At 44.8% G+C, this 14,542-nt stretch overlaps 1 protein-coding gene across 1 annotated transcript in view; it reads left to right on the top strand.

Annotated features, from left to right (window-relative positions):
- Window positions 1–14,542, top strand: part of LOC143826517 (uncharacterized) — an 89,026-nt gene that overhangs the window by 37,139 nt on the left and 37,345 nt on the right. Inside the window, exons 9-15 of the mRNA XM_077315352.1 lie at window positions 611–925; window positions 1,973–2,302; window positions 3,517–3,858; window positions 4,589–4,973; window positions 11,118–11,128; window positions 12,622–12,939; window positions 13,525–13,851. Of these exons, the coding sequence (XP_077171467.1) occupies window positions 611–925; window positions 1,973–2,302; window positions 3,517–3,858; window positions 4,589–4,973; window positions 11,118–11,128; window positions 12,622–12,939; window positions 13,525–13,851 (2,028 nt within the window). The remainder of the gene's footprint in view (window positions 1–610; window positions 926–1,972; window positions 2,303–3,516; window positions 3,859–4,588; window positions 4,974–11,117; window positions 11,129–12,621; window positions 12,940–13,524; window positions 13,852–14,542) is intronic.

Here is a 14,542-nt window from a genome sequence, read left to right as displayed (position 1 = left end):
CTAGTTTGGCTCTTGTTTTTAAAATGCTCTGAAGTTCATGCGCTTCCTCATAGGTCATGCGCTTGATCATTCTGATACAGGCCTAAACAGGGGAATGACAAACAGATCCCATTTCCAACGTAGCTTCAGACCAAGTTTACCTTTGGAAAAGTGACGTGATAAAAGAGATTCGCCCCTGGTCTTTGCCACTTCACTGGAGGCACATGGGTTTTTCTTAATGGGCATTTGAAAGAAGATCTACCAGCTTTTTCTCAGAACTTCAACCGAACACTGAAAGGGGGCCATCTGGGCGTCCTTAAATTCCTTCAGTTGAAATCTTTCAGTAATAACATTACAAGAAGTTGGAGCTTAGCTAAACTCGCTGGACGGAACATCCCCAATATGATCAGTACTACATGAAAGGCAGTTCTCACTTTTTTAGGTCTCTTGCAGATGAGGAAACATAATAGGCCAACCCCAGGGAAAACATGCACATTTGAATGTAGGATAATCTCATCTTTCTCACCTAACATAGCAATAGATCATGCTTTGAGTGAATCGATCCTGGATGGACATTTACACCTTCCAACCCCCCCTTCCCCAATCCTTTTGTTTTCTTCTTCTCCCTTAGCTTCTTCCTCAGCCCCTTCTCTCTTCCCCCTAATTCCATCATCGGACAACACAATCTCTGGAGACAGCGTCATCATTGGGTGCCTAGCCAAGGATTTCCTGCCTGACTCAGTCAGTTTCTCCTGGCAAAAGCCAAACAACAGCAGCCTCGAGGCAGGAAAAATCAGGTCATTCCCTTCCATTGCCAACTCGAATGGGATTTACACCACAAGTTCGGAGGCGACTGTCCCTGCTGATCAATGGGAGGCAACTGAACCTTTCTACTGCAAGGCCGAACATAATTCTCAGACCAGAGTGGCCAGAGTCGTTCGTCCATGTAAGTATACGAGTCTATGTATGGTTTGTTTTGTCCTATCAGCAGCACCCCTACCCCGGTCAAAACCCAGACCCATTTCAGAAGATTAGCAACCAGTAGTCAGAAAGGGCTGTAGCAGTCTTAAATTTATCCCCTTGTAACATCTTGTGCTCCTTAACTAGTTAGTCCCTAAAGTGCAGGGTAGACTTAATATTCACCTGCACAGGAAGCTTTGCATTCTGGAAACCTTTCTCCAAACTAGAAATGCAGAAGAGGGAGAGGCAAATATTCTGTAGTAAGGAAAATGTGTTCTGCACATGTCCTGTAGCTCTCTCTTGCACATTATACTCCCCTCAGTTCTGAGGGCGAGCAGTCCAAATTCAAAGGAAGTCCTTTTCCCCAAAAATTCAGGAGTGTGTGATCTGAAGTTCCCAAGAAGGTGGGAGACTGGACTGGATGGCCTTTTGTGGTCTCTTCCAGTTCCGTGCAATTCTGATCCCAAAAGATTTTAAAGAGTTTCTCCCAAAGGAGACCATCAGGCGTACCACTTGGTGGAAAGCAAATTTTGTATGTCTGAAGGAGACAGATTCCTAGACAGATCTGTTTCTGTGGGGGAGTAGTGTGTGTAAAGTGCCACTAAGTCACAGGTGCTTTATGGAGACCCCATAAGGTCCTCAAGACAAGAGACAGACAGAACTGTCCTGCCGCTGCCAGCCTCTGAGTAGCAATCCTGGACATCTGTGGTCCTAGCCCATCCAAATACTAGCCAGGGCCAATCCCTGCTTAGTTTCTGGGATCTTCTGATGAAACCAGGGCCCATTCCGCACACATAGGATAATGCACTTTCAATGTGCTTTGGCAGCTGCATTTTCCTGTGCAGAACAAGAAAATCTAAAGTGCATTGAAAGTGCATTATCTATTGTGTGCAGAATAGGCCCAGGCTAGCCTGGGCTATCCAGATATTTATGTATAAATATTGTATCAATTACTCTTTATCTGTTGTCCTTGGGGTAATAAATGCGGTGCCTGAAATGCATTTGTTCTTCTAATCGTCCTTCCTCCCTGCAGATTGTCCTCCTCCCACTGACCCAAAGATTACTATCCACGTACCTCCTCTAGTAGAGTTTCAAGGTCCGTACCTCAATGCCACCCTTCTCTGCAAGGCTGAAAACATGCACACCGAGAGAACGACCATTAAGTGGCTGAAGGACGGAATAGTCCTTGACTCTGGATTCGCCACCACTGCACCAATCAGACAACACCGAGGCGGCTACTCCATCACCAGCGAGCTCATCGTCACCAAGAGGGACTGGTATGCCGACAAGAAATTTTCCTGCCAAGTGCAGAACGAGAAGTTTAATGAGATGAGGAACGTCAGTATGAGCTCCACCTGCGAAAGTGAGTAGCACCGTCCCACTCTGCCACACCAGGGAACCAGCCAAACCAATTCCCAGACCTTATTGATCCTCCAGACTTGAAATACACAAGCTGAGTCAGCCCTGGAATAAGCCACAATTGAGTAATCTGATGACATTTTATTTGTAGGAATTGGCAAACATGCGGAAGCACCTTCATAAATTGAAATAGGGTCTAGGACAAGAGCCCCAGAAACTATATGGGGCCACTGTAAGGCAGAGCTTCTTATTGGCTGTTTTCATTTAAATGAAAAGGTTTTCCATTAGAGGATCAGGAGGACTGGTAAGACACTGGATTTCCTTTAGCCAGTGTATAGTTCCCTTCCACCTTCCGGGTTCCCTTTTCCTCAGGATATATGAGGAAAGAGAGTGATTCCATTTGGTTCTGCCTTCTGCAGTATCCATCTTTGGTGGTCCTCACTATCCCCTCTTTTCAAAGGTGCCTTCAGGCTCAAAAACTGGATGACCTAAAGTGTGGACATAACCTGAAGGCTTGTGGAGCATTCTGACTTTGCGAAAGGCCTAGTAAGGAGTTTACCTGTGTCCCCTATTCACGTTGCCTTGAGTACTATGGCGTGAACGAGGGATACAATCACCCCAAAATGGGATATAAGCATCATACTGAATTTGGAAATACCCTTACAGTATTTCCCTTACCTTTGAGAATTTAAGGCACAACCATTTGTGAGGGAAACGTATATAGACAAATCCCACCAAGTATCAAAAGCAATATTTTAAGTCACATTTGTACAAAACACACTCATAGCTCCCATCATGTTGTTTCTGCTTTCATCTTTAAAATATACAAAAGACAAAAGAAATGGCTGAATAGTCAGAATGTTAGCCAAGACCAAATTCTCATGTACAAGGGCAGCCTTTCTCAAGTTCTCTACAATTTGGGCATGAAACATTCTTCAGGCTTAGGAGAACCCCGAGAAATGGTACAATCCTGCAGAATATGGTTGGGAAGCAGAGCTGTGGACACGCCCACCTGGGGCCCCTCCCTTTCCTATCCCCTCCATGCCCATCATTGGCCATTTTGGGAGGGGTTGGGTGGGCCAACATGGCCATATACGGTCATATCACCTGATAAATATTTAACGACTTTAACTCCCTCCCATTCAGGAAACCCTCGTTGAGGAAGCTTGCATTAGGGAAACGAATATTTGTTTCAGTCGCCCCTTTCTTGCTCTTCAGGTGGCGGAGAAAGTAACCTGCGAGTTATCGTGCAGACGATCCCACCATCTTTTGACGATATTTTCCACAACAAAGCCAAGCTGACCTGCAGAATCTCCAACCTGCCCTACGGTCAGGATCCTGCAGAAGTGAATGCCACCTGGATACGAGAACGCAACAATGAAGTCCTGCATACCGAACTTGGGCAGACTAAAGAGCAAGAAAACAAAGAGCTGGTCTATGTGGATGCCACCGCTGAAATCTGCAGAGAGGAATGGGACAGTGGCGATAACTACCTGTGCATTGTTGAAATCCCGTCCCTCCTGGCCACCACTGAAAGAAAGTCTTTGAAGAAGCAGAATGGTAGGTGGCTCTTCTGTATCCTCCCCCAAGAGAGTTCTGTGCCTGTCTGGTAGACTCCAGAGTGCCTAGAATGGTTCTGAACAGCCCTCAGGATCATTGCCCACATCTTGAATCAGGAGCAGGAATACCCTTACCTCAGTAGCTGCAGGAACCAATGGGATTCCCATTAACGACAGAAATTGAGCTATTTTTCGTCCTTTCTGTTTTGGTGGCTTGATATTGACTGCTTCGGCATACTAACCCTGGATGTCCTTGGTGGTCTCTCGTGCAAATCCTAACCAGGGCCAACCCTGCTTAGCTTGCTGAGAGCTGATCAGGGTAGGCCGGGCCTTTCTGTTTGACTGCTTTATAATGACTCTACGAGGTCACAGTGGGAGTTAGTGAACTGACCAAGACCAACACGAGAGCTTCCAAGGAAGTCCTATGTGGATCTCCTCGGTCCAGATCAAGGAAGCTGGTTAGCGTTGGCCCTGCTAACCTCGGATTGGGTCTATTTTGCTTGAGGACCCCTTTGTTGACTTGTTGACTTTGTTGACTGTTCAGAAGAGCCCCCACTCTGCTGCTTGTGCTCTGTCACTTTCAGGACAAGCTAATTGGGGTTCATTGAGTGGTCAGAGTCTAAATGGCATCTTACGAGGCTAAAAAGGTCCTATTAGGAATCCCCTCCAGTTCTCACAAGCAGTATGCATTTGTTGTTCTCTTACCTGATTGTCTCCTTTTTGCCATACAGGTGGAACCAACAGCCCTCCCTCAGTCTACCTCCTCGCTCCCTCCTCGGAAGAAGTGGCCTTGCGGCAGACGGTCACCGTCACTTGCCTGCTAAAAGATTTCTACCCCAACGACTTCTTTGTCAAATGGATGCGGAACAGTAAACCTGTGGAAGGCTCAGAATACTGGACCAGCAAGCCCATGCAGGAATCCAAGTCCCCCGAGCGGTACTTCACCTACAGCACCTTGAGCATCCCAGAGCAAGACTGGAGTTCTGGCGACACCTATACCTGCGTGGTGGGACACGAAGCTCTTCCCTACCAGACAACTCAGAAGACCATAGACAGGAACACGGGTAAACCCACCCTTGTCAACGTCACCCTTATGCTCTCCGACGTCACCTCCACGTGCTCCTAACCGCCGCTGGCATCCCTCCTGAGCAAACCTCTGTCCCTTCTCAGCCTACCGAGCGTCTTTCCCTTGTTGTGTCTCCTCTTGTCTCATTATTGCTTCTTTAGCAGAATGGATGTTGGGGATCTTTTAAAAATGTTGAATCGTTGGCTGGTTGCATCTTTTGGAAGGAGAGGAATTTGCAATAAAGTATGTTTTTTCAAAACAAAGAAAAATATCTGGCTTGCTGTGAGAAATAGCGTTGGGGGGGCGGCAGCAATGCTTTCCAATTGAACAAGCGCGGGAAGGGGCATCCAATTCCCATTTGAATTCAGGGGGAAATAATATGTCTTGTTTTTTAAAAAGAATCCACCCACTGCCTGAGATTTTCATATTAAGCTAAAAGCATTAGTGGTCCATGGATGCTTTAGGCTGATCCTGCATTGAGCAGGAAGGGTTGGACTAGAGGGCCTGTGTGGCCCCTTCCAACTCTAGGATTCTAGGAGTTTACACACCAAGAAGACCGATTTTTGTCTTCCTTCCGTACTTTGGCTGTGCTCTTTTGTTAATATTTTTTCGTTCAAGTCACTCTTGCATTGCCTCCTCCCTTTCTTCATCTCCATTACACATGGCAATGATCTTTGGTCCAAATCGTTCTGTTCCCACTTCTACGATCGGGAATAACCATTTTAGGTATGTCTAATCACATTTCTGCTCATGGATTTTCGGCAACTATGGGTCATCCAATGATGATGCAGTGACCCTATCATCTCAAGAATTACACATGTAGGGCCTGGGGTGTACATCTGTACACCTCTTTTAATAGGAAACATCCCATTTACTGAGTGTCTGCGCCCACATTAATTTACCAAGGTGAGCACATTATTAATCCTTTCTGTGAAAATCAGATCCACACTTTAAAATCATATTCAATGTTGTCTAGGGACAGCACAGCTGTTTTTTTCAGAAAGGTTGACATATAAACGACATAAATAAATCAATATAGTTACCTATTTTAAGCACATCAAAAACTAGCTGTCCAAGCACACTCTCTTCGGGCAGGTTAATCACCTGTTACAAAGAAAGATCGAAGGTACCAGTTACCCCATAAACCAACTATTTCCATGCGACTTTACACAACACACTGTGGCACGTGTTAAGTAACAAATGCAGAACATAATACCAGCAATGGTGATGCCACCAAAGTCTAATTCCATGTGTCAAAGCGGGACATCTTGATGGGTGGTAGGCAAACACTTAGATGCACATCTAGCAAAAAAAAGAAAGAAAGAAACGCTGTACATGGATTCTAAGTTAAAATGTAAGATTAAAAACATCCAAGAAATCATTTTGTCCACCGTCTTCTACTTGAGTACTGGCTTGGGTCCAAAATGTTGAGGAACGAACACGCATATAAATGAAGAAACATGGCCAACTTTACACACACACGCGCATGCTCAGGTGGTCCAGCTCAGCAGCTGATATATCCACAGCCCATCCACTATGTGCTACAATTGAATATTGTATTCCAAGATCATTCCTGACAGATGCTAATCCAGGAATTTCTTTGCTATTGATGGAATTACCCCACAATTGGACAAAAGATCTAGGATGAACCTACCGTTGTCATTTGTTTTCTGGAAGCGGCCACAGAAAGATAGAAAACTGGAGATGAGGTGCTTCTTTGGAGACATAGCTCATCCACACACCATGCTTCCTTCCTTCACTCCCAACCCCACAGAGAGTCACAGTTGATCAGGATAAAACTTAGGCAAGTCACCAGTTTTTTCAACGGTGTTTACAATAAATAAATAGGAAACTGTAGTGGTTGTCTCTGTCCTCGCTAAGCATCTTCTTCTGTGGGCGGTAAACATCTCAGATTCACCTTTGATTTCCTTCTCACCCCCATCTCCTTCTCTTCCCACACACAAATGACTTTCTTCCCTTTCCCATACATGATCTAGACCCATTCCCATTTCTTCCTTGCCGAGGTCAACCTATAGAAGGAAGAGCAAAGCAACCCCTCACCCACCTCATCTTTCTGAGAGAAGTCTTAGATAATAGAGAGCAGTAGCAGAAGGTACAGACCTCCTGCTCAATACAAATGTCTTTTGGGAAGACTCAAGATACGGGTCCTACTTGTGTTTAGCTTACTTTCTCATTTGGACTCGGGAAGGAATCTTAACAATGGTTAGCAGGGTACGTAACACCACCTCAACGACTGATTGCCGTAGTGGTAGTGAACTCATTGTAAAGGATAATAATCAAAGAGGAAAATCCATAGTGAATTCATAGAGACTGGAATGCATACACACACATACACAAATAGGGCACACAAATAGGGGGTCTGTTGTGAGGAGAGGAAAGGGAAGGCAACTGTAAGCCACTTTGAGACTCCTTCGGGTAGAGAAAAGCGGCATATAAGAACCAACTCTTCTTCTTCTTCTCTACTATGGAGTGGATTGTGTGTTGGGTTGTAGAGAAGCTCTGTTCAGCCATAAGTCTCACATTCCCTCTAACCCCTTTCCAGTTGTGACAATAAATGATACTCTAATTAAACTATACTCTTTAGGCTAGAAAAACAACACTAAATAGTTACCAACATTCCAGAAGAAAACTGTCAATGTTGGGAAAGTTTCAAAAGACATCCATGGACAAAACATAAAAGAAACTCACACGTTTTGGAGAATCATAGAATCATAGAGTTGGAAGGGGCCATACAGGCCATCTAGTCCAACCCCCTGCTCAACGCAGGATCAGCCCAAAGCAGAATGCAGACAGTCCACGAATTAAAGCAGAGAATACTGAGCCAACTGGGCCAATGGTCTGGCCCAATGTAACACAGCTTCAAGGCTATATGTTCAAAGATTACCAGAAGGATGAGCCATCTTCATCTTCTTCCATCACTTCTGAACAAGAGTTCAGTGTTTAATGAAGGGGCCTCATGAAGGCTTCTGTTGGGATCCATTTTGTTAGACGTTGAGGTTCTAGTGAACTCCTCTCCAATTCTGCTACCATAGTTGCCCCTCAGGAATTATTTCACCACATCAAGCCACACCCATCAGTTCTGTATTACAACAGGCATGGCTTTCAGCTTGAAAGAAGCCTACCTAAGGAGTTCCTTCTTCACAAATTTCCCAAGGCCCACCAACTTCATAAAGGAAAGGGTTGCCGAATTTCTGAGGCTTCTACATTGTTAGAAGGGGACCATTGGAGAGGGTCATCTCTGGCTCCCATTACAAAGCAGGTCTCTTGCCAAGAACAATTCAGTTGTTCTATGTTTCCTTCCATTTTGAGCTCAACTTCTGGGATGTTCCCAAGTTAGATATAGTGTATATCAATATTCTACTCTACCAACACGACCAAAAATACAGACACTAGCATGTTACAGCTTGATCTACCATCCCAAGCCTTATCTCATTCATTACTCAATACTCTTAATTTGCATTTCCCCTCCACAACCAATTGCAGAATTCTGGTTTCTTGGGGTGCCAACAATCCAACCAATAATTCTTTGACCAGCATGAAATCCGTATTTTCCCTCTATCTGCCAGTGTATCATTGCTTTGCTACTCAACTTCTCTTACCCTTCCAAAGTTACATATTCCACTAGAAGAGTTAAGTTAAACTATTGCCGCAACAACAACATCAAAAGTAGTTTTGTGTCACTTAAAGATTTATTGCAGGAAAAACACCCATGGGCTACAGCATGCTTCAGCAGACACATGAAGTTAAGTCTCAGTTAGTGTATATGTCAGGGATTCGCTTTCAGGGATCTGCAGAGCTCTAGAGGTTCCCCCTCCTGTCTCTCTTTCCCCCTCAGTCCTCCTCAAGTCTGCATGTTAATGTGGATGATGATGTCACTTCTGCTGATGTGTCACTTCCTGGGGGTGTAGCAGGGAGGCATGGCCAGCTAACATCATGGGTGATAGGATCCAACCCACATCCCTTTACCAAACTCCACCCACCCACCCCTTGTGGGATATATGCCAGACACATTGGATGCATGCATCTGATGAAGGTAGTTTTAGCCCATGGATTAGATCTATCCAGAATTTTCAATCCATCTCATCCCAAGTCTCCTATCCACAACTACCACCTCCCATGGCTTCTGGCCATACAGTTCCTCTGATTCCCAGCACAGCCTGTTTAAGTGATGAGAGGGAATCCCTCCACCTTTTCTCACCAGCAGAGAAACTGGTTGGATCCAAGCAAGCAGAAGCTACACTTTGATATACCTGTTTCTTTAATGTATCTCAAGAATCTTTTTCCCCTTTGTCTGTCCCTAATTCTACTCACTGCTTGCCATCAAGACTTACCAAAAACACCATTTCCCTCCTCACCTTCCCTGCCTTTCCCCCTTGCTGCATTACCATCTGTTGTGTTCTTTGTTAATGACATTGAGACTTCTCCTTTCTTTCTGAACTCCTAAAGAAACTGATTTCCGTTTATCGTCCAAAGCTTACCTTGATGGGATTGTGTTCATTGATGACGATGAGGGACTCCTAAACATCTCATCAATCCTTTCCACTTTCATCATCCTCTTCCTCGTGAGCCTTTTCTACGGAGCCACAGTGACTGTCATCAAGGTAAAATGAGTAGGATGGGAAGGAACTGAAAGGAAATTCCTAGTACGTAGCTTTACAAACTAAGGTCCAGTAGCCATTCACTTGCAGACGGGAGGAAAAGGAAGACCAAAACCTGTATTCCTTGCCAGCGGTCTTCCCAGGTCATATTCCATGGGTGGATGTACTTTTTGTAAATGGTTTCAAGAAGATACTGTATCATTTTGTTCAAGTATAAAGTTTAAATGACAAGTTCATCCAGGTGAGCTCTTCCCCTCGTCTCATGCAGAACCTCTGTAGATTCGACCCTCGGCTTCAGGGGTGGCCCAACTGTGGCTCTCCAGGTATCCATGAGCTGCTGCCAGCATGGTGCTGGCAGGGGCAATTGTAGTTCATGGACATCTGAACTGAAGAGTCGCAGTTTGGCCACCCCTATAGACAGATAGCCCCAATGCTAGCCACCCAAACTGCAAAGAGAAGCTAGCAAAGTGGTACAACAAAGCCTCCTTTGAAGCTTTGTACAAAGAGTTGCCATTCTGTTAAAATGCCAATGGTAAACCAGATGCCACATAGATTAAAAGGGAATGGGCAGTAGTGTGTTATGTATCCCATACATCAACGCTAATCCTTCTGTTTCTCCAGCTCCAGGTGAAATAGCAGCAACAACAGTCTACAGACCATGGACCAGACTCTACCCCTTCACTCTCCTTCATTGTTATGCTAATCAAGGACTTAAATCTCTCTGTCCTCCTGGCAAGAGGACTGGGAGAGGCTGTATTATTCTCTGGATTTATATCATATTAATGTTCAACCAGTGTTAAACTAGATGTATGCGACCTGTTTACATTTTACATTCCTCCCAACTATTTGGTGCAATTTTGTGTTTGTTTGGTTTTTTATCCTTACTCTTCTGTGGTGGACACGTTTTATTCTAGCTTTTGTTGGATGAAGTCAAAGAGTTCCGGTGCAATAGATAGAGGCAAAATCTCTGTTCGTGCAAAATCCATGCCAACCAGAATGTTTGTCATTCTTTTTACTGCAGTTGCATGTGTAATATTTCAATAAAGTTACATTTTTATCAACCCGTGCTTATGAATTCAGTTTGACTCCAGAGGCACCTTGAAGGCCAACACAGCTACTGCGACTACTATATGCAGTTGTACAGCTTTCCTTATTATGGTACATATAGGTAGTGAGAACTGAGTGATTCATGAATTGTTTTTGCTTATGAATTGTTACAATTACTCCCTGTAGCTCCTACATGTAATTAATCCCGGATTACTTTTGCAGCCAAAGGCAATGAAAGTCTTGTATTAGGAGACTTATGTTATTGTAAGAAGAAGAAGTCAAAAACTAGTATAAATTTCATAAAGGGATGCCTTCATCAGTTACATGTTTTCATGTTAACCAGCTTTTGGGGACAGTGAAGGGACTTATCAACCCAAAATCTGTTTTTAAAAAATTAGGGAATGCATGAATGGTATGTTTGAGGTGCTATGCTATAGAGACCAACGAAATAGAAAATATGCCACTTCGTTCCTATTATGTACCCTCATCCTAATGCATACCCCTGTTCCATTGAGTCTCTTAACCCAGTGATATGGCCGGTATGCTCTTATGACTGGGTGAGGGCGCCATTTTGAATAGTGAGCACTGAGTGGGGAGGGCAAGACTGAAGATAGTCATACAAACATCTGGCTGGGGCTGCCCCTCCATGAGAGAATTTTAACAGAGCGTGGCTGTCTCTTTCAAGGAAAGGTTTTTTCTTTATGTTAAAGGGTGGTTTTTGTGGGGGTGAGGGGCTGGGAGTTATTTTTTTCCTTGAAAACCTTTCGCCTATACTCCCTGATCTGAATTTTCTCTTTGAGCAGAATTTCGTGAAGAGTTCCATAATGGCTGAAGAGTTCTCCTGAATAACAGTTTACCATTAACATGCTTCTGGGCATGCACTCAGTTCGTGAATGACCCAGATGTGTTGACTTAGCAATTAGAGGTGTCAGCTTTGAGTGGTGAAATATCCCTATATTGGGAGGCGGAGCCCAGGGAGGGGAGGGTTTTGGAAAGGGAGGGGCTGTATTAAAGATATAATGCCATGTAGTTCACCCTCTGTTCCCCAGGGAAACTGACTTCTGTCATCTGTCATACCCAAAATTCTCTGGGTCCCACCTGAAAGTTGGGAATCCTGTTAAAAAGTACATGTTGAAGATATCCTTGGCACTACTCAAGGTGTTTATGGCAGATGCAGAGGTCTGCTTGGTTAAATTTCATTTTTATTTTTGATTATTATTACAAATAAATTGCTATAAAGTTCCACTGAGGACCTCACATTTAATTTAGTTACTGTCCCAAACTTGACTAAAGGACTGGAAGCAATGCAGCAGATGCACAGAATTCTTTAAATAAAGGAAATGATTTGGGCATGGAGAAGGGAGGGAGGAATTTACATCACTGCAAATCGGGCTGAATTGACAGCAAAATCTAAGAATGTGTAACTAAACTCGTTCAAGTTCACCTAAAGTTAAATTGGCCCTGTAAAAGGACAAGTAAAAATGCTGTGCTGGGGGGGGGGGAGAATAGTTTTGTTCTACTGTCCCCCAATGCGTTTCACCTTTACTTCTTCATCAAGGGGATCCGTATAACAGTCTCAGGCCGATCAGACAGCAGCTACAGGAACTGCCCGAGACTATTAAAACAGATCTCCTTGAAGAAATGCATAAGGGCAGAATCAAAGAAGACGATTTTCTTTTGCCTTCGTCATGTTCTAGCCCCATCATTGGTGTGGTCCTCTTCTCCTGCCCTTTTCCATCCTTCTTCACTACCGCTATAAGTTCCTTAAGGCAGGGCCTTCTCTCTTTCTCTTTGTGAACTTGGATGGGAAGCAAATATTGCCACAGCTGTGCAAAGAGCTCTCCTCATAAGGGTAGAGAGAGGGGGGCAGAGGTAGACAGAGGTGCTTCATTCATTTGTTGACAGATTCCTCTTATACAGCTAAAGGCAAGACGGGAAAAAATAGACAGACACGCATGACCATGATGGATCTGAAGGTTTAATTCTGCCTTTCCATGTTCTTTGTCACTTCTCTCCCATGAATTTCACACAGGTGGACAAATGGCTCCTTCAGTGTTCCCCCTGGTCCCCTGCTGTAGCTCTGCTGCTGAAGAACCCCAAGGAAGTGTGACTTTTGCCTGCCTGGCGGCTGGATATTTCCCAGGCAATGCACAAATCACGTGGAAACCGGAGGTTGCAAGCGGAATCAAGACACACCCAGAAATCCTGCGTGCCGACAATATGAATTACTGGAAGAGCAGTCAGGTCACGGTGCCTTCTGCAGCCTTTGAAACCAGTTCCTACACGTGCATTGTAAGCCACAGTGCTATTACAAAGAGCGGGGATGAACAAAAGACCATTGAAAGAAAAGGTGAGGCCCTACCGTGAGGTGGAAACTAAGGCTGGAAATTTTAGATATGGTTCACACTCCAGGGCCCAGTCTGCACACACAGGATAATGCACTTTCAATGTGCTTTGGCAGCTGGATTTTCCTGTGCGGAGCAGGAAAATCTACTTCGAAAGTGCATTGAAAGTGTATTATCTATTGTGTGCAGAATAGGTCCAGATCAGCCTTTCTCGACTTTTTGACCATTGAGAAACCCTGAAATATTCTTCAGGCTCTGAGAAACCCCAGAAGTGGTGGCATCGTGCAGAATATGGGTGGGAAGCAGTGCTGTGGACACGCCCACCCAAAAACCCTGGGTGAGAAAGCGTGATCTAGACGTAAGCATGTTTCATAGTTGGTCTTCCTCAGTGGTTATACTTATCATGTCTTCCTCACGAGTTATGCCTCTAATATTTATCACTAAATACATATATAGGAAGCCAGCCAGCCCTTTCATCTTTTCTTCATCCGGTACAAAGTCTTCTCGCATTGCCAGCAAGAGCATTGGCTCATTTCCTGTTCCCAGATATTAAAAAGGTGGTTTCCCCCCCCCACACTGTTTACTTTCAGAATGTGCTAAAAGCAACCTGCCCGTTCGAGTTCACCTGCTGACCCCTGACTGCGATTCACAGAACACGGAGACCCAACTGGAGCTTGTATGTGTCCTTTTGAGTTCTGGCCCTGGGCAAGCCAAGGTAGAATGGCTGGTCAACGGGGTTGTGGAGCAAACTAAAGAGAAGGTGACCCTCGCCAAACAAGAAAGCAAAAGTTACTCCAGCTACGTCACACAAAACGTCACCCAAAAGAGCTGGGACAAAGGGGACCAGTACACATGCCGAGTGATGCGCCTGCCAAAAACCCAGGACGTTGGAATGTACAACACCAGCAAATGCAATGGTGAGCACTGCCAGGTCTAAAGAAAGGGCGGCAGATCAAGAGCCTCTAGGACATAATATGGAATCTGGGAACTTGGGTGGTCAACTAGGAGCCACCTAGGACATAATATGGAATCTGGGGACTTGGGTGATCATTTAAGGCAAAATCCTGGAAGACATGGCACATGAAAACAGGCAGAACTGGGATCAGTGGATGGTAAATAACTTTGGACACAAGGGTCTTAAATAGGCAAGGAGAAAGAGGAACAACCTATCTATGTATGTAGCCAATTGAAGCTGGGAACGCTTCAATCAGCTGCAGCTAACCAACTTGTGATCCCCAGTGCCAAAGAAGTGCTTGCTGGTCTCATCCAGAGCCAAGGTCTTTTTGGCCCTGGACAATGCCTGGTGGAACAAGCTCCCAGAGAACATAAGAGCCCTGACAGAACTAACACAGTTCCACAGGGCCTGTGAAACGGAGCTCCTCTGACAGGCTTAGGGTTGAGGTCAGCACACACAAGGGGGAAAGGGGGGGAAATCAACATCTTATGGGCCTCCCCTGCTGGTTTGCCTTCTCTCTCTCTCTCTCTCTGGTCCCTCCCTTGATGGAGAGACCTATCAGGCAGTCAGCTCAGTATAAACACTAATTAACAACCGTGAGCTGCTAGTTTAGCTGTTGTGTCTATCAGGATATACTTTATAAAGTTTTAATC

The sequence above is a fragment of the Paroedura picta genome, chromosome 16 (genome assembly GCF_049243985.1).
Source record: "Paroedura picta isolate Pp20150507F chromosome 16, Ppicta_v3.0, whole genome shotgun sequence".
Lineage (NCBI taxonomy): Eukaryota > Metazoa > Chordata > Lepidosauria > Squamata > Gekkonidae > Paroedura > Paroedura picta.
This window is presented reverse-complemented; position numbering and strand designations above follow the sequence as displayed.